The sequence below is a fragment of the Pseudopipra pipra genome, chromosome 4 (genome assembly GCF_036250125.1).
Source record: "Pseudopipra pipra isolate bDixPip1 chromosome 4, bDixPip1.hap1, whole genome shotgun sequence".
Taxonomy (NCBI): Eukaryota; Metazoa; Chordata; class Aves; order Passeriformes; family Pipridae; genus Pseudopipra; species Pseudopipra pipra.
Genome location: NC_087552.1, coordinates 65,935,559 through 65,954,406, shown reverse-complemented (window position 1 = coordinate 65,954,406; position 18,848 = coordinate 65,935,559). Strand labels below are relative to the sequence as shown.

At 41.5% G+C, this 18,848-nt stretch overlaps 1 protein-coding gene across 1 annotated transcript; it reads left to right on the top strand.

Annotated features, from left to right (window-relative positions):
• Nucleotides 1-548: 548 nt before the first annotated feature.
• ADRA2C (adrenoceptor alpha 2C) lies at nt 549-2,573 on the top strand. The gene has a single exon (XM_064653342.1). It carries the CDS (start codon nt 611-613, stop codon nt 1,946-1,948), a length of 1,338 nt encoding a protein of 445 aa, XP_064509412.1. The 5' UTR covers nt 549-610; the 3' UTR covers nt 1,949-2,573.
• Nucleotides 2,574-18,848: the final 16,275 nt, after the last annotated feature.

Genomic DNA, 18,848 nt, shown 5'->3' with positions numbered 1-18,848 from the left:
GCCCGCCCGCGGGGCTCGGCGCTCCGGGTGCGGGACGGGCGGCGGCGGCAGCGGCGGCTCCCGGGGCGCTCCCCCGCCCGCCCGGGATGTTCCGCCGGGGCGGGCGCGGCGGCCGCACCTGAGGGCACTGAGCATGCGCGCGGCGCCGGGCACGCCGCGATTGGGAGCGCGGAGCCAGAGTGGGACGGAGCCGCTGGGAGCCGCTCCATGGGAGTTGATGCCGCCGCTGCCGCCGCCTCGGACCCCGCGCCCTGCGAGGATCCAGCTCCCGCCGGGGACTCCCGCCGGCCGCGCGGTGTCCTCAGCGGAGCCGCGGGCTGCCCGGAGCCGGGCATGACCGGGCGGGCGGCGGGGGCCAGCCGTGCCCCGCTGCCCCCTCGGCGGGGGCCGGGCGGAGGCGGTGCCGCCGCGCTCCTTCCCGCGCCGGGCGGGCGGCGCCCGGCCGTGCCCTGAGCGGCGGCGGCGGGGGACGCGGGCGGCTCGGCGGCGGCGGAGCGGCCGCGGGACCGGCGGGGCGCGATGAGGGCGGCGGGGCGGCGGCGGCGGGGCGGCGGGGCGGGGCGGGGGCTCCGCCGGGCTCTCTAGGACGCCGGCGCCCCTCACACCCACCATGGATCTGCTGCTGCTGGTGAACACGAGCCTGGGCTCCCCCAACGAGTCCCTGGCGCTGCCCCCCGCCTCGCCGTCCTCTTCGGCCCTCCTTCGGCCGCCCTCCCCCTACTCGCCGGCGGCCGTGGCCAGCCTGGCGGCGGTGGTGGGCTTTCTCATCGTCTTCACCATCGTGGGCAATGTGCTGGTGGTGATAGCTGTGCTCACCAGCCGGGCTCTGAGAGCCCCCCAGAACCTCTTCCTGGTGTCCCTGGCCAGCGCTGACATCCTGGTGGCTACCTTGGTCATGCCTTTCTCCCTAGCCAACGAGCTGATGAATTACTGGTACTTCGGCAAGGCTTGGTGTAACATTTACCTGGCGCTGGATGTGCTCTTCTGTACCTCGTCCATCGTCCACCTGTGTGCCATCAGCCTCGACAGGTACTGGTCGGTCACACAGGCTGTGGAATACAACCTCAAACGGACACCCCGGCGGATCAAGGCCATCATCCTCACGGTCTGGCTCATTTCAGCCATCATCTCCTTCCCGCCATTGATCTCCGTGTACCGGGACCCTGAAGGAGATGTCTTTCCCCAGTGCAAGCTCAATGATGAGACATGGTACATCCTTTCTTCTTGCATAGGCTCTTTCTTTGCCCCCTGCCTCATCATGGTGTTGGTCTATATCCGCATCTACCGCGTGGCCAAGCTAAGGACCAGGACCCTCTCTGAGAAGCGTACGATGCCAGAGGGGTCCTCCCAGACTGAGAATGGCTTGAGCCGCGCTGCTGGCGGCTGCACGTCCATGAGGATGCAGTTGGGAGAGAATGGACATTATTCGGTTCACCACTGGCGCAAAGCCTCTGAGCTGGAGGACATTGAGCTGGAGGAGAGCAGCACCTCAGAAAGCAGGCGGAGGCGGAGCCGGGAGGAGCATCCCCGCAAGAGCAGCAAGAGCCAGTCCTTCTCCTACTCATACTCCTCCAAGCACTCCAGTAGCCGCCTGTCCCGCGCCAGCAATCGCTCCATGCAGTTCTTCTCATATCGCCGTCGCCGGAAGCGTAGCAGCATCTGCCGTAAGAAAGTTGCCCAGGCCCGGGAGAAACGCTTCACTTTTGTGCTGGCTGTGGTCATGGGGGTCTTTGTAGTTTGCTGGTTCCCTTTCTTCTTCAGCTACAGCCTCTATGGTATTTGCCGGGAGGCATGCGAGGTCCCTGAAACTCTGTTCAAGTTCTTCTTCTGGATTGGGTATTGCAATAGCTCCCTCAACCCAGTCATCTACACCATCTTCAATCAGGACTTCCGCAGGTCCTTTAAACACATTCTTTTTAAGAAGAAGAAGAAGAACTTCCGGCACTGAGCTGGAGGGATGGATTTGCCTCGAGAAGGAATAGAGTTAAAAGAGAAGGAGAAGGCTCTATGCTGGAGAAGAAGGGAGGGAAGAGAACATGGGGTTTGGGCTTAGGGAAGAGGGCTGGCCCCCTTGGTGGAGCAGGGTGGTGCTGTGGGTTACAGGGATGGTGTTGGGGAGGCTGAGGGCATTCACTGTGGTACGGATGGACAACATGGTGCTGGAGGAGCAGTGCTGGAGTTTGGATGGGTAAATGGGAAGGAGAGTGATTGTCTTTGAGCCCTGATGGAGGGTGTGGGGAGCCTGCAGAGGAGAATAGGCTAAGACACTGAGTCTGGGAGGCAGTGAGCTTTTATGGGCTCTGGAGTTTTGTGGAAAAACAAAAACAGACTTCAAGAGGAAAGGGTTAAGTGGCAGTGATGGTGGAGATTTCAGTATTTATAAATAGAGCAGTTGGGGCCTATGGTGGATTTGTCCCAGTAAGAAATTGGCTTTTACTGCTTGTGTGGGGAAGGAAAGTGCAAAGTACCAGGCACTGACAGTGTTTTGAGTTATGAAAGGATTTAAATGTTTGCCAAAAAACCCTAAAGAACAATCCAAACTCTTTTCTAAATAAACCTTTGTACTGTTAAAACCTTCTGAATCATGATTTTGCACAAGGGATGAAGTCAAACAGAAAGCATGGGGTTTTCTTTTCCTTTGGAGAGGTCTTGCCTATAGAGCTGGCTGGGAAACATTTTTCCTCTCTTCTCGTAGTTTTTGATTAGTCAGTGGGACAAACCTAGGAGTCTTGCATTTTTTCATGAAATATGAAAAAGAGCACATACACCACACGACCTCATTTGCCCCTAATGGATCACCAGGCAGTAAATTCCTGCTCCATCCCTCTCAGGTCAGTGTCCTAGGGACCTTGTTGTCCTGGAGCAGATCGTGGAAAAAAAAAGGGATTTTGGTGACTTTGCCTAACATTTTCTGAGATAAAAGGAAAAAAACAAGTTTTCACTTGCATGTGCCCAGGGGAACTTCCCCCCTGTCCTCTCCCTCTTTTTCAGTGCCCCTCAAAAGGCTAATCTCAGGGCTGGATTTGTGCTGCTCTCATTCTCAGACAGGCAGTTGAAGGCAGTCTGCTATGCAGATTTTCAGAGGAAGAGCAATCACCACACCACTAAGGTCTTTAAATCCTTCGTATTTACAGTCTTAGGACAACTAAATCCTTTATATTTATTTTTTAATAAGAAGCATACATTGCAGATTGTCAGTGTCGTATGTGAGCAAATCTCAAAAGAAGGTGCAGCTGTTCCAAACCTTTAGTATTAGTGTTGCTTGCTTTCTCTTCTCTTGTTTGCATTTCTAGTTTATGATTTCAGAGGATTTTGTTGGGAGGAGGGAGGAAGAGGGGAGTATAGTTTGAATAGTTATTAAAGAAAACCATATTTCCCATGGGTTTATAAAATGTCATAAACTGCAATGAAGAGAATGAGAGGCAGGGACTGGTGTCTGTACATTCATCACTGGATGCATATCAAGTGTAAGACTCAGCTGAGCATTTACATCCCTTCTCCAGCTGTGCTGCTGCAAGGTGTGTGTTCTGTTTATGGGATAAATACTGCTCCATTCTATGTGTATCACTCCTTCCATTGGCAGCAGGATTTGGCATCTGCTTCAAATGAACCTTTCCATAGCAAACAGCTCTTTGAAAGAATGAAATCTAATCACATACAACAGGCTTCTTAAAACAGCTAAACTGAATCTATACCTGAGAATCTTTAGATATCCCTTTCCTTACTCCCTCCGTTCTCTCTGTCTGTAGCCTCTCTTCTCTTGAAATCTCTGTGTCATAAGAAGAAATGATAGAGCAGTCACTTTGTTTCATCAGTTTTTCATAATAAGCATTTGGTTCACTTAACCCTGGAAAAGGAGATTGTCCGTGGCTGAAGTTCTGGTGTTCATTCAACAGACTCATGTTCAAGTGAGAGTTCTGCTGAAGTAGGTATTAGATGATTGCACCAAAAGCATTAGAAGTTTGCTTGATTTCACTAAAGAAACAGCTGAGACATTTTCAAAGTCCTAAGTGCATAACTGCCTGGATACTTTCTTGAAATAATGCTCAGAGTGTGAAAAGATTTGAGCATAGTTTAAATAACAAATGGTTTGGTACAAATATGTACCTGAGGCAGAGAAATGAGAGGAAAAAATAACAACAGAGAGGAGGAAATTACAAGCCATTTTCTTTTTTGCAAAATGGAGAATTCTTTTTAAAGTTACATCAAGAAGCGCTGAAACAAGCTCCTATTATTTGTAGGTAACGATGTAGCTAAAAAGTTCAGGTTTGTTTAATCTGAAGAAACTATAAAATCACCAAAGCAACATATGGTACCTGGCTACTACCTCTGAACTCCTGGATGGCTTCATTAGAGATGCCCGTTTCTGCCAAGATGAAGGTCTGCTTTTGTCACTTACTGCTGGTTTAGAGGGTTTTCCCAGTCTGCAGACTCACAGTGGTTTCACTGTTGCACTGCTTTTGAAATGAGATTGTGGCCTGTAAAGAGAGTCCTTCCTTTTTTTTTTTTTCCCTTGTAGAATTTAGGGAATCTGGAGGTGAAATTTAATTGACAGTCAGATTTTAATTGACATAAAGTATAAATGGAATGACTGATGTGCCTTAAAAGTAAGTTCTCTGCGATAAAAATATTCTGTGGTCATTATAAACATAAAGGAAATGATACTTCTGTTTTTGTTTTGCACTTCCAAAAGTTTAAAAGGGATTGATGCAGATAATGAATATCTATGTGCAGCAGCATATTTAAAAACAGGGAATTTTCTGTGGTTTTAATCTATTTCTCAACACAATTTCAATATTTCTAATCTGATTCAGTGCTTCAAAAGGATCTTATTTCTCCTGAGCTAGATAAAAAGTAATATTCATCAATAAAGATGTGCAGTTTACACCCCTTTTAAGTGCATTTCCCCCTAAATTAGTGAATATAGAGGATTTCTATAAAAATTGTTTTTAATATAACGACTGAATATGCTTCAAGTAAAATGGGGCTGATTTATTTTTTTTAATTACAGTGTTCTCTTATTACTTGTAATAGCTGAAGACTGGAATTTGTTTGTAACATATTGTGTGGTGTTAACTTTTCATAAAAAGTTGTCAGCTCTGCTACACTGTGGTTGTGCTTCAACTGTAAGTTGGCTAATAGCATATATAGGAAAAAATAGTCTATGCAGCTTTTGCTCAAAAAAAAAGGGAGAAGATGTTTTATGTTTTAAATGCGTCAAGTTGTTTCTTTGATCACATCTGATGAGCTGGCTGAAACACTCTCTACTGTTGTGGAAGAATGAAATGTTGCTGTGAAGCCATATCGATTTTAACAAGTACCTCATCCTTAACTCTTCATTTGCTCATTTCACCATGAAGAAAATTTTCTGTCAGTCTTAAGTGAGAAGTTAATGTTTCATTTTCAAAAACAATTTTCTGAACAGTGCCATTGTTGGCTGGGTATTGAAATATCGAACAGTGTCACTTAGCTGGGATGGGAACTCAGTGCTGCTGTCCTTCAGCTGCCTCTGTGGGAGTTTTGCGTGAGTGAGAAACGCGGAATTAGCCTCTTCAAGGCTTGAGGCAGATGGAAGGGGCCTCATATATAGGAGATTTGACAGGATCACAGTTTTAAATCAGCATCTGAATTAAGAAGCAGGCCCTTGTTGTTCTGTGTGATCTCTGTTCATAAGAATTATGTTGCTGCAAGAGGACTCGAGATTTCTGAGAAGCCGATCTGAAGTAAAAGACTAAATGCAGCTTTGCCCAGATTGGCCTGTATTATCCTTTGTGAGTAATCCCAGGAAACTTCAGTTTGCTTGTGAATGAAGAAACTACTCAGTGTGGGCAAGGACTTTAGGAGCTTCCGTAGACACTGCCTCTTTTTTAGTAACTGTGCCTGAGGAATTTAAGCAAACATTTGTGCGTAAATATAGGAGAACAGAAGGAATACAATCCTCTCTGCTTAACTTTTTCTACTGTTCAAACCCATAGAAGATGTGGATTAAGGTTTTTCTGACTATATAACCAGAGGAACAAACCCTATTGTATATTTTTAGTATAAGCTGTGTGAAGAGCATTACCTGCTTGCATCTGTCTTTCAGAGAAGAAAAGTGTTGGTCTGTGAAAGTTGGCATTGGTTAGAAAAGCAGCTGAGAAGTGTAAGGATTTTGCAGGAAATGTGAGTAACAACATGCATTTCAGAAGAATGTTCTGACCTTAAACTATGACTCCTCTCAAGAAGGAGAGAACACCTACAAGCTGTGCAAGAGGAAGGCCAGATGCTATCTGTGAGTTTGTTTTCGTGGTTGCTTATTGTGACCTGGTTGGTGAGCAGGAAGCAACTGTATGCTTCAGGCAATAAGCTCTGATTTGGAGGGGGAACAGTGCATGAGGAAGTGGCAACCCACAACACTGGGGGAATTAGTATTTACACACTTTCTTTGCACTGCAGCCAAGTACAGTGGAGGAATTTGCCTTTTTTTGTTGCACAATAGCAAATGTTAATTTGTCTTTCAGTTGTGTGGGGCAGCCAGACCATACAAAAGATGACACAGGAGAGGGCAGATAGAGGATTGCTCACTTCAGTGTTCAACGCCAAGCTTAAATTTGTCCTTTGTCCTTGAAATTAAGCCAGAAATACAGTTTGGCACTTGGACCCAAAGGCTATGTAGCATCAATAATGCTACACTGAATATAGTCTAGTTTTAGCAAAAAGCATCAGTTCATATTATATACCCTGCATATCTCTGTTTCAGGGCAGAAATAGGAGAGTCTGACACTTAAAGCATGTATAAAAGGAGTAAACAGGAGTTTGAAGAGTCACAGGTGTATTGTAAAATTTCCTGGATCCTATTCTGATAACTGAGCTGGCTTTAATTTTGTGGGTCCCAAACACTTTGAACTCCTAAGAAAGTCTTAGGGAGGTGAAAAACATGGAAACAGTAGAAATACTGCTTCTCAAGGAAGCAAAAAGTGGCAAATTGCTCAGAGAGTCTTGTTCAGATGTTTGTACCAGATGCCCTGTCCTCCAGTGGGTGGATAATTGTTACTGTGGGGTATCTTCAACTCACAGTGACTACCATGCTTGATCTGAGTTAAGGTAATACCTACAGTTGGTACATTGCCTTTGTTTGAAGAGGCAGCCCTTAGAATATGACAGAAGACATTTTAAGTACTTTTTGTCTCCTCTGGCACATGTCCTTCACTACACTATTCCAAACATTTTTTAATTCAACTGCACAATGGTTTATAAGGTAAAGAAAGATTGTCAGTATCTTACAGAAAAAAAAGACAGAGAGGCATGGAAAATAGTAGGTATGGAAACCTGGTGTCTTAGTCCTGACCTAACATCTTACTGCAATACCAATCTTTCTTCCACCACCACATTTTTCTCTTTTGGAAAACAGAAATCAATGCAAAATTGCAGAAGCTTGTTTTTAACAAACTACACTGATGATACTGTTTACACTAGAAAAAAAGAGAGCTTTTCTCTCAATAAATAGCATTCTGCTGTAAAGCAATTTTCTTTACTACACTTGTCTGAAAAATCTAATGAAAAGTAGACCAACATTTAATTCAATTTGTTTATATGTACCTCTCTTAACAAAAATGGTTTATTATAGGTCCTGAATGTAAACGGCACAAATCAAATGTAGCTCCCTGCTACATCAAAATCAATTAGTTGTGTTTCAGCATTTTTCTGAACAGCAGTCATTCATTTTGCATGATGCTCTTTCCTGATAGCTGTCTGCTGACAGAGAAAGCTGTTCACCCTGTTGACAACAAGAATAAGATGAGGATTCCTATTTGCCTCTATCATGTTAAGTCTCCTCTAATACATTAGAAAGCAGGCCACTAGAAGTAGGTCTTTTCGTGGTGAGTGACATGAATCAGAGAATTAATAACCTGACTGGTTCCAAGATGTACAGCACACTTAATCAAGGGGCTAACCCTAGACTGTGGGGACATGCTTCTCATGTTTTAGTTCTCTGTGCCTTTGACCCAACATTGCAAATTATTTGCTCTGTAGTGGAACACTCAGCACAGCATCCCTTTCAACCTAGTCTGCTCGAGTAAGAAATTAATACTGAGGTCTCCCACTTCCTCACTGAGTGCTTTCACCGATAGACTATTTATAAAGGTGATGCAGCTAAAATGCCTTTCCTTTTGGCACATAAATGTTTTATTTGATCTAGCTTTTTATCTCTCGGTAGACTAACACTCTCATTCCACAAGGACATTCTCTATCTGGAAAGCAAACACATGTCAAATACTTGGAGGAATATTAGAAATCCTGAAAAACCCCAGCCACTCCAGGTAAATTCTAAAAGAAAGCAGCACAGCTGAACCAAGAAAACTAAGGCTTAATCTTGTCTCTGGTGGGGATGCCCTATCTGAGACCACCTATTCTGATGTATCTCTCATCAGATTTGGTGCAAACAGTGTGTGGAGCTGTTCTGTTGGGGCCCTTGGCAGCTCTACTGAGAGGAACAATTTCAAGTGTCCAGCAAAGATTAGAGAACAAAAATACGTGCCTATTGAATCACTTTCCACTGGAGCAGACACACTCACCTTGTCTTTCTGCTCCCTTTTTGCACTCTTTAAACCAGTCCTTGCTTTCAGTCTGACTACCATACACAGCCTGTGCTTGCTGTGCTTTACATCATATGCCTCAATGTCTGATCTATAAAGGGCAAATGACACTCTCCTCCTCTCAGCTCTGCTGGGAGGGTTCTTCAGAAGACTACCTGTGAGGTGCTTCCATGCTATGTTATGTATAAGTACCTGTAGTGGAATAACAGGAGTTACTACAAATTCTTTACTGACTCCAAGCCACATAGTTTTATCACCAATAAATGCTTGTGTGCAGAGTTTCAAAGTGTCTGTAAACGTGCATTCCCTAAGGTTGACACTGATTTGTTTACATCAACAGCAATTTCTGTAGGTAATTAAAGGGAGACTTTTAGTCAATCCATCAGACACTACTTTGGATTTGTCACATGGCACCTCAGAGGAACAGGATGTGTTGTTTTAACAACACAATTCGCAATAAAAGTGATTAAATATTCCTGATGGCATGTTTTTCTGTAAACAAAAAAAAAAAAAAAAGCCAGTTTGATGAAATATGATCCTTCTTTAAAGAATGTGTCTGGTTTACCCTATATATAATGGAAACCAGGAGACCTTTAATCAGCTTTTGTGGGCCTGATTGCTTACTGGCTTGGCTGGCTGGCTCCTGGGCAGACTGCTGGATGAGGTGCCAGGAAGCCGAGACTTCCAGGCTCCTGGATCTTGGGTAGCTCAGGCCCCTGGGTTTATGGGCACTCAGCTCTGAGCTCCATTATCTAAATGCTTCATAACCTTTGTTATACTTAGTCTGTCAATGCCTTTATGCATTAAGGAGGGATTGTCATGCCCGTTTTTCAGATGAGAAACCAAAAGATTAAGGCATTTAGGTAGATAAATCTTAACAAGCTTCTACTTTATGTGGATCCTTCCAATTGCAAACCCACCTATTGATTCTCAGATGCCTGCTAAGCTCCAGTGTTTAAAGTTCTGCCTGTGCTTGAGAGTTCTGTTTCTGCCCCCGTGAATGTCACAGGTCTGCAGAACTTGCACGTGAATCCTCTCAGGATATGCAAACTGAATGTTTCTCTCCTTTGCTTGTCTCCATCTGGTAGGTAGCTCATGTAGTTTGAATTTTGCAGAATAAGGAAGAAGGAAGGAACTGCCTCCAGTTTGTAGGGAAGCACTAACATTGCTACGGTTTTTTTAAGGACTGTGTTTGTGGTTTTAGTCACCAGTGCTGGATTCACACTACCATTTCTAGATGCCTGTTTTTCCTGTGTGCTGAACAAGTACCCTCAGGGAATAACTCTGACCTATGATTTATACCCTGAAGGGGTGGACTTTTTCTGTACTCGTGGCAAAGTACAGAAATCACAAATACTACTTAAAAAAAAAAAAAAATCTACCCAAGATCCTCCAAAACTAGTCACTGAAATAACCAACCTTATTTATGGGTCAAGGCCCAAATTCAGGAAAAATTAAAAAAAAAAAAATTATAAGCCCAGAGATCTTTCATATTTCCCATTTCTTTTAGTGCAAGTCTCTCGGGATACAGTTTGGATCGCTGGATCATCATTTTCTCAGACTTGAAGGTGACTTCCCTTGAGATTATTGAACCTATGCCTTCCTAATCCAGAAATTACCTGGAAACTCAATGAAAAATAAAGGTTGAAGGGTCAAGAAATAACACATATGATGCCAACATTAGGCATGATGGAATCCCTAACTGGCAATACTGCTGGGAACAAACATTTGGGGCTACTCTGTATATTTTTCAGATAAAGTTATGACTATAGAGGGAATTTGAGTGCCAGGTGAATGTTTTGTACAGAGGTGGGTTGCTGACAGTGTTTACCACCTTCAGAAGTGTCAGTCAATGTCTATCAAACTCATACTTTTCATAATAAGGAATGGGATTGTCCCCAGTTATAGTCTTAAAGGGGAAAAAAAAGGATTTAAAAGTAATTTTAAAAAGTAGTCATGCATAGTAAATATCAAAGGAAAAGGAACCTGTCTGTTGAAGAGTTCAGCAGCAGTTCATTCTTACCTAATTCTGCCATCTCCAGCTTGACATAACTGATAGACACATAGGTTGAGGCTTCCCTCAGGTTACAATGTTTTCAAAAAGTGCCATAACATTTTGTGTGTTAAATAGATTTCTGTTGTGGTAAAAGTTACCACTAATTAATTACAGAAATTGCTTCCCCCCGTCCCCCTTCTTTCAGAGAAGAAACAAACAGAAAAGATATTTAACAGGACTACAAGAATAGCTGTTCCTTTTCTATTTTGGTAATGCAAAAAAAAAAAAAAAAAGAAAAACCAAACAAACCAAAAACCAAACAACAAAACCAAAAACCTTAAATGTTGGGAATAAACATATTAAAGAGTCATTAGGACTTTTGGATGCAAATTAACCATTTTGTTCTCTGATTAATCAAGCACAACTCAATTAACTCAATGCGTTTACTTATCCCTGAGGTTTTTTTGTGTTATGTAATAAAATACCTTGGTTGCCCAGAAAGGCTGTACTGTCTGTTTTTAGAGGTTTTCCAGACACAACTGGATAATGCCCTGAGTAACCTGGTTTGGCCTTACACCTGACCCTATTTTTTAGCAGGAGACTGGGCTAGAGGCATATGGAGGTCCCTTCCAACCTGAATTAGACTATCACTCTAAGACCTGTTTCCTCCTAATAATAAATAAAAGTCCTAGTGTCTGGATAGCATCAAAGTAATATTCTATGGAAAGATGCACATATATTGCTATACATGAGCAAACCCTTAGCCTTAAATCTCTAGAACTTTTATGTCATCTGTGTATGAATTCTGTTTAACACACATTTGGCTGGATCCAGTACACAAACCTTTTCTTTGTTTAGAATTAATTTAGTAACTAGAGAGCCCTACAACATGTTGCCTTCCCCTGCAAAATCCCATTCCCTCACAGCCCGTACCACAGTAGAGGCACAGTCACATACAAATATTTTACAGACATTTTCTTTAGAACTCCAGCCAAAATATTGCTTTTGGTTGGTTGGTTTGTTTTTCCCAAATAAAACAAACTATGTTTATGTCCAGTAGGTCAAATGTATCTTCCTGATCTACTGACTCTGAAGTAGTGAAGAATATAGTTTCTAAAGCACCAAATCTCACCACAGCTGCTGTGAGTGGAATAAAAATAACAAGGAAATAAGTGTATTTCCATACACAGCTGAAGACTTTAGTTAAAGCCTGAGCAATGGGAAATCCCTGACCACGACATGTTGCTTCATTCCCCATTCATTTTTGCATGGAAGGTGCCTGACTCTTTGTAGAAGTGGCGTTTCAGAGGATCAGGTGCTAACTGAAGAATTTAGGAATATAATGTCATATCTGGAATTGAAAATCCTTTTCTTCCTTTCAAAATGCCAGTAATGTTTCTCTGTGATTACAATGCAGGTGCTCTTGTGAGGCACGGCAATACAGTTGTATATTCCATGTAAGTTATAAGATTGGTTATTTGGTTGCCACTAAATATATCACAGGGCCAAAAATGCTCTTAATATACAGATATAATCCTTGATGCAGCTTGCACAAGTACAGCATAAAGTATCTAATTCCTCTCTGTGTCCACCCAAGAAACAAGATGCCTGGGGCCAAATCTGCAGCAAGGTATGAGCAGCTGCTTGCTGGAGTCTCTGCTCTGTGGACACCACTGAGGCAGCTGAAGCCCACCTGGGTGAGGGAGTGGTGAATCCATTTGTTCTTCCCCAGTCTTGTTCATGGGATCAACAGAGCACAGGTCCCATTGCTACAGATGATAAATGCACTGTTCTGTTTAGTTATCAAACCCATTTCTTTCCGCCCACCTCCACTGCTTTTAAGAAGTTCCAGTGTGTCTTAAAAGCACCTGGTACCATTTGCGCTCCCACTTGGCCTCAGAAAGTTCAGAAAACCCTTTGAGACCCAATTCTGTCATGATGGTGACTCCAAAAATACTTTTAAATGCCAGCAGTTTTATTTAACCTTTGATAAAGGTAAAAGTGTTAGTTCTGAGCCCAAAAATTTTAACACTCTGTCTATAAGAAGTTAACAGCAAATGGAGAAATTATTGAGCCTTGGACAAGGATTTGTATCTAATTCCATTGCTGGCCTCTTGCCCAGTGTGCCAGATGCTTTGAACCTTTCATTTCAATCATTTACCTCTTTGTTTCATTACAGTATATGCACTTAATTTGTAAATACTTTTGAAAGTTATGAGCAAAAAAAAAGTACTACAGGAGTCCTAGATCATTATTTTTAGAAAAAGAAATAATAAAAAGTTGAGGAGTACTGAGGTACTACACGTTAAGGAGTTCATTTGTTCATTTGTCTTCTGGCTTTGCTTTAAATTACTTGAATTGGTGCAGGTTGCAATATGTATCATCAATGTCTACTTTTATATCCAGCTTCACTGAAGTATCTCTAAAAACTTTGAGTTTGCTAATTTATACATCTACCAAAGATACCACAGAACTGACCATTTATTGGTAGATGCCTCAGTCTCTTTTCCCAAGGAACAAGTGAAAGGACAAAAATGGCTTCAAGTTGCACCAGGGGAGGTTTAGACTGGATATTAGTAAAAAAATTCTTCACCTAAAAGGTTATCAAGCTGCCCAAAAGGAAGAGGCTGCCCAAGGAAGTATTTGAGTCACCATCTCTGGAGGTAATTTTACAAGACATGTAGATGTGGCATTTTGGGACGTGGTTTAGTGGTGGACTTGGCAGTGCTGGGTTAGTGGTTGGACTCAATCTTAAGTCTTTTCCAGCCTAAATGTTTCTATAATTACAGCTAAAGGCCAGAACAATTTTTAGAAGAAAACTTTTGCCTTATATTTTTCTGCTTAGTTAAAGTTCCTGTTATTTGTAAATATTCAGTGTGGAAACCTCTCACTGTCTGTGGTACAGTGTTGGGAAGGAGCTCTGTGGGAGCTGTGGTTCTGGGAACAGTGCTTGAATTGAGACTTTGGTGAGTCTAGAACAGTTACTGTTTGGGGGTTTCTTATGGGCAAGTTGGGTGTCTGGAAGCCTGATTCCTCCTCAGGATACAAATAATGACAAATTGTCTGAATGTGGAAAAAACTTGGAATGATAAATATCAACGTTTTGTCTACGTATACCCAGAACACTGCACTCATGAGACTTCTAAATCAGTGTGCTCTGTTTCTATTCTTTGAAGTTATTTTTATAACTTTTCCCAAGCAATTGCACATCCTACAATGACAACTACATATGTCCCAAGATTAAAATATCAGAAATAAGCCATTTTTAAACATCTGAAGCTCAAAACAAGTGAGGAGTGCTTTCTTTATATGCTAGCTAAATATTCGACTCAAGCACTTAAAAGTTACACTGTGGAAAAATAAAGTGCAATTCAGGATAACAATATGTTTTTATTTGGTATTGTTAAAAATGTAAATTGTTCCCTTAAATTGATAATGTGTAGATGTAAATTTGTCATGTCCTTTTAAAAGTTTGGTTTTGTGCTCAAGTTCTACTTTTATTCTTTTTTTAAGGAGCAAACACACACACACAGAGTCAGGTAAATATTTCCATGAATAGCCTCAGGGTCCCTCGACAAGAATGTAATTGCCTGTGCACTGATTCTGTAACTGAATTGCCTTCCTTAATGATGGGATATTGGTTTTATAGGCCCTTGACTGCTTCTCTTTAATAGCCATTAATTATCATTTTACTTTTTTTAATGAATGTCCCTTTCTCTTTTTAGTTCCCTCATGTTTCCTCCCTGTTCCACAAATCCCCTGCAAAAGTGCAGCAAGTGCAAGGAAATAAAGTAGCAAAATGACTGTAAGCTGGCATTTACAGACTCCTGTTCATTTCAAATAGATGAGTCCTGCACTGCAATTGAATTAACTGATTTTAGAGCTCAGAAACACAAACAGGTTCACTCCTATCATTCACAACTGCACCTGCACAAAGTAACAGAGATGCTGCTGCCTTCTTGTAATCTTTTAGATCCAGAGTTCTGCAATACTGTAAAACAATTCTTTATTTCAGTAGGTATATCTGGGGATAAATTTGAGAAACACATAAGAAAGAACACAGAGGATACCAGTTCTGCAGTGTGCACGAGCTACAGATGACTATTAGTCCATTAACCTCAGCTTCCAAGTGGGGCCTAGGAGAAACCACCTCATGAAATAGGAATCACTTAATCAGTGATTAAATATTCTGGTGCAGATTACTCAGGTTTTCCTCCAGTTTTTTGAAAAGCTTCATTTCAGCTCAGAAAAACAGTATGTGACATTTCAACCTCCAAAATATTTGAGACAATTAGTGCTTAGGTCAACTGGGCTCTTAAAACACCAACTATGGTTTTGCTGAAGCTATAATTGCAATAGCCTACTATAAACCAATGGATTCAGCATATATAACAGTAAAATACAATTCTTATATTGCTGGTTCTTGCAAAATCAAGCAGAGAAATACTGAAGAATTTATAGCTCCAGTCTTATGTAGCCTTAGAATATTGATTAGCAAATCCTGTGAAGAGGCTGTAGAGCAGAAAGCATCATTCATTCATGAAATGGAAATACGCTGTCAAAGAGCATTCATCTTGCACAGGCCAACTATTCATGATTCCTCTAGAAATGATCCATCATTGTAGTTGAATTCTGGGGCTCAGAGGGGGGGAAAGGGAATGAGCTCTTACCTTATAAAGGTAGAGTATATTTTTACACAACTACTGTGTTCAGCTGCCTCAATAGCTGATGCCTCCTCTGCATGAGAACTGTGTGACAGAGCTGATAGAGGGTTTTGCTGGGAGAGAGCACAAAGACTTGTGATAACTAGCAGCAGTTTTCAAGAACAGTGGAAGATGTTGCAAATGTCAGGAACTGAACTCAGTGGGCTGCCAAGTTGAATCCAACTACACCTCTGAGCCAGGTCAGCTGGTGATGTCTGGCAAGAGCAAGCAAGAAAATCTCTTGGGATGGGAGACAGAGTTCTACTGAAACCCTGAATATTGTGAGCAGCTTTGAGAGGTGGGTGGAGGTGTTACTAGAAGGATCATCTGATCAGTGGATGGAAAGGAAGAAAACAAGCTATCACTGAAGTCACTGAGAAGGGGAGTCTTTCAATCCTGTTTCCAGAGGGATCCTTATGCTGTTTCTCGCCAGGTTATGATATTTTTACTCTCATAGCAACGGTTCACTTGCATATATCTATATCTAGCAAATGGGGAAGATTTTCCTCTATGCAACCACATAGATTAGAGTCAATTTTCAAAGGCATTTTAACGAAAAAAAACCTAATTAACAAAAATGGAATCCCTTTTTGTACTGCTGGCTACCTAGCAAGAGAACTGGAGTTAGTTTTCAACATTATTCTCCCATTTTGACAGTGTTTCTCAGAGTTTTACTATTTCCTTTTTTTTTTTTCAAATGGAAAAAAAATCAATTTTGAGAAAAATTCTCCCAAACCATATGATTTAAAGCTCTTTTCTCTATATTTTTATTCCTCTGCACCTGCCTTCCTACTTGTACATTTTTTTCCTGTTTTGCTACAGAAGTATGGATAAAACAAAAATCCATAACTACAAAAAATTAAGAATTTCAGGATCGTTCTTCTTGAAAAATTCCTGAAATCCAAATAAGAGAAACAGTAGGAAGATTGGAATGAAAATTTCTGATGACTAATAAGTCACTTGTTTTCAGAGATTTTTGTATGAGATACCAGGGTTTCTAGTCTAGAAACCTAGCCTAGTTCTAGTTTTCCATCTAAGATCAGAGGTGATAATGTGAGTACCTGACAGGCGTATTTCTGTCTTTTGTTTTATTCTCGACTCTTTTGTAATGCTTTTGTCAGAATCTGGATTTCACCAAAGTTAACTAAACAAACCACAGTTCTGAAGGGGAAGACTACCCACACACGTGGCTACATCATAGCACTTACTGGCTCAAACAATGGTTGTTTTCAGAAAGAGCTGTTCCATCAGCATGGCAAAAGCTTAAGCTTGGAATTCAGGTAACCTCAGTCTGGACTAAAATAACTTCAGAAACTATTAGACACTAAAGGTATAACTTTAGGTTTTGAAAATCTTTCATCTGATCCCAAGCAAAAAGCCCTATGTTAAATCTCTTTGCTTGGATTATAACCAGTTTCTATTGCTATGGTTTAGCAGCTTTTGAAAATCATTTCAAGGAATCTTTTGTTGTCATAAAACAATACCTTTTTTTATTCAGTCCCTGCCATCAATACTTTATGTTTTCATAATATGTTCTATCAATAAAACACTTTCTATCATTCAATCAGTGTAAACTGTTCAGGCTCATCTACTGTACATTGCTTGATGAAAAATTTGTGACAGCTCTAAAGCCAACTGATCAGCAAGATGGTTTTTTAATCATATGCATGAGTGAAAGTATTTTACTAAAAAGGAGACATAAAAAATAAGTAGATCATTATTACTGAAGCACAGATTGCTTTGTATTTTTATCTTCTAAAATGCAGCTGAGAATATCATTATTAAGAAGAGAATGTCATTTTTCAAAAGAACTTGTGGCAGTAACAGCTAGTGAGGCATTTTTTTATTAGCTTCAAGAGGGAATGCCTGTTACATAATACTACAGCAATTGTTTCAGGGCACAAAATTCAGAGCTAGATGATGAACAGAAAACGTTCAAGAGGGCACAGACTCAGAAATTTTGTTTAGAAACATCTACAGAATTAGCATTATAGATTTCCTGTGTTCTTTTTAGAGAATAATAGTGAGTGGTCTTGCTCAGATAAAGTATACATTTAGTATATGATGAAAATATTTCTATCTTGCTCTGATAAATAGGGAAGCTGTTTCTCAGTATAAAAAAGAGATTTCAGGCTGTAATAATAACATATTAGATATGGGGGGAAAGTCCAAAAGGAAAAACAAAGAAGTTTTCTTCTCAGGGCAGGATGTATAAAACAGTATCCACTCCAGAACTGAGGGGGAAAAGTTAAACTTCATTCACAACAGTGAATGCATGTTTCAAGCTAAGCTAATTGAATTTTATCTACTTGTCTGCCAGTAGCCATGACACTTTTATTTCTTTTTGTTTCATCTTCTTCCCAGTAGGCTTCACTTATTGGCACAGATGGATTCTGATATTAAAGGCAATTTCCAGTTGGTTTTAGGGAAGCTATTATTTAATCGGATCCTTTAACTGTCTCTGTCACCAAAAGCTTCTGCAAACTCTTGTATTTAAAAAAGTCTGTGGGGCAAATTCCCTGCTGATATATTTCTATGGAGCTACACTAGTAACAAATTTCACCCAAGAATTTCCACTCTTTCTGCAGTATCTTCGATTTCTTTTTCTCTGATAGCTTATGTTGCTTTATGAGAATAACCAACATCAATGCCCTGGCCAAACCCCAACAAGAACCATGCAAGCCACAGCATCCATCAACTCTCCCCTAAGCTACTGAGGAGACTTACTTGAACCAGGCTTGTGGCCTGGTTCAAGCAGGCAAAAGCAAAGACTTTAGAAGGAGACAGGCTCCCTAACCTGACTGAAGATAGACAAGTTGCTTTGCATCTCCTTATGCCATTGCTGAGCACAGTAAGAGGCAGGCACTGAGAGGGACCTTGCAGCTGCCTTCAGTTTAACAGCCACAACAATTGTGTTAAGAGATTCCTGCTCAGCAGGTCTGTTGGTGTGTGAAAATGGATAAAATCACAGAAAAATGGTGACCTGGGACACTGGATGTCAGCAGTCCCTCAGGAATCTCCATACCATGTTCCACAGCATGGGGCAAACATGGTCTTAATCGTAATTCACAGGCTGGACTGCTCTGAGGACATTTCTCCTTATGCTGGGACATGTTGTACTTATGTTGGTATGAATAGGTTTGGTGTCAACTCTGTTATTGTAAAAAACATTATTTGAGTAGCTGTTGGCAATGAAAGAACAGACAGTTTGTTATCCTACCTGCTTTCCTAGTCAGAAAGGTTCTGTTGATAATTTTTTAACATTTAACAAATAGCACTAGGATTTACTGAAATTGCCCCCTTCCCAACTAGTGGATCAAAATCTGCTTTAGTTTTCTGAGGGTCAAGAGGGCATGAAAAGGGTTCAGGGTAGGTTTAGACGTAGCCTGTATAATGATTACAAAATTTATTTGTGTACTGTAGTTATTAAAGACTTGTTGATTGACAGATGAGCAGTGTGTGTGTTTGTGCTTCAGCATACATAGGTGAGCAGTCCCCTGAAATATTGTTCATTCAGCTGGAAAGCTGCAGGAATAATTGGGCTTGACTCAAAAGCAAGTAGAAACTAGAACA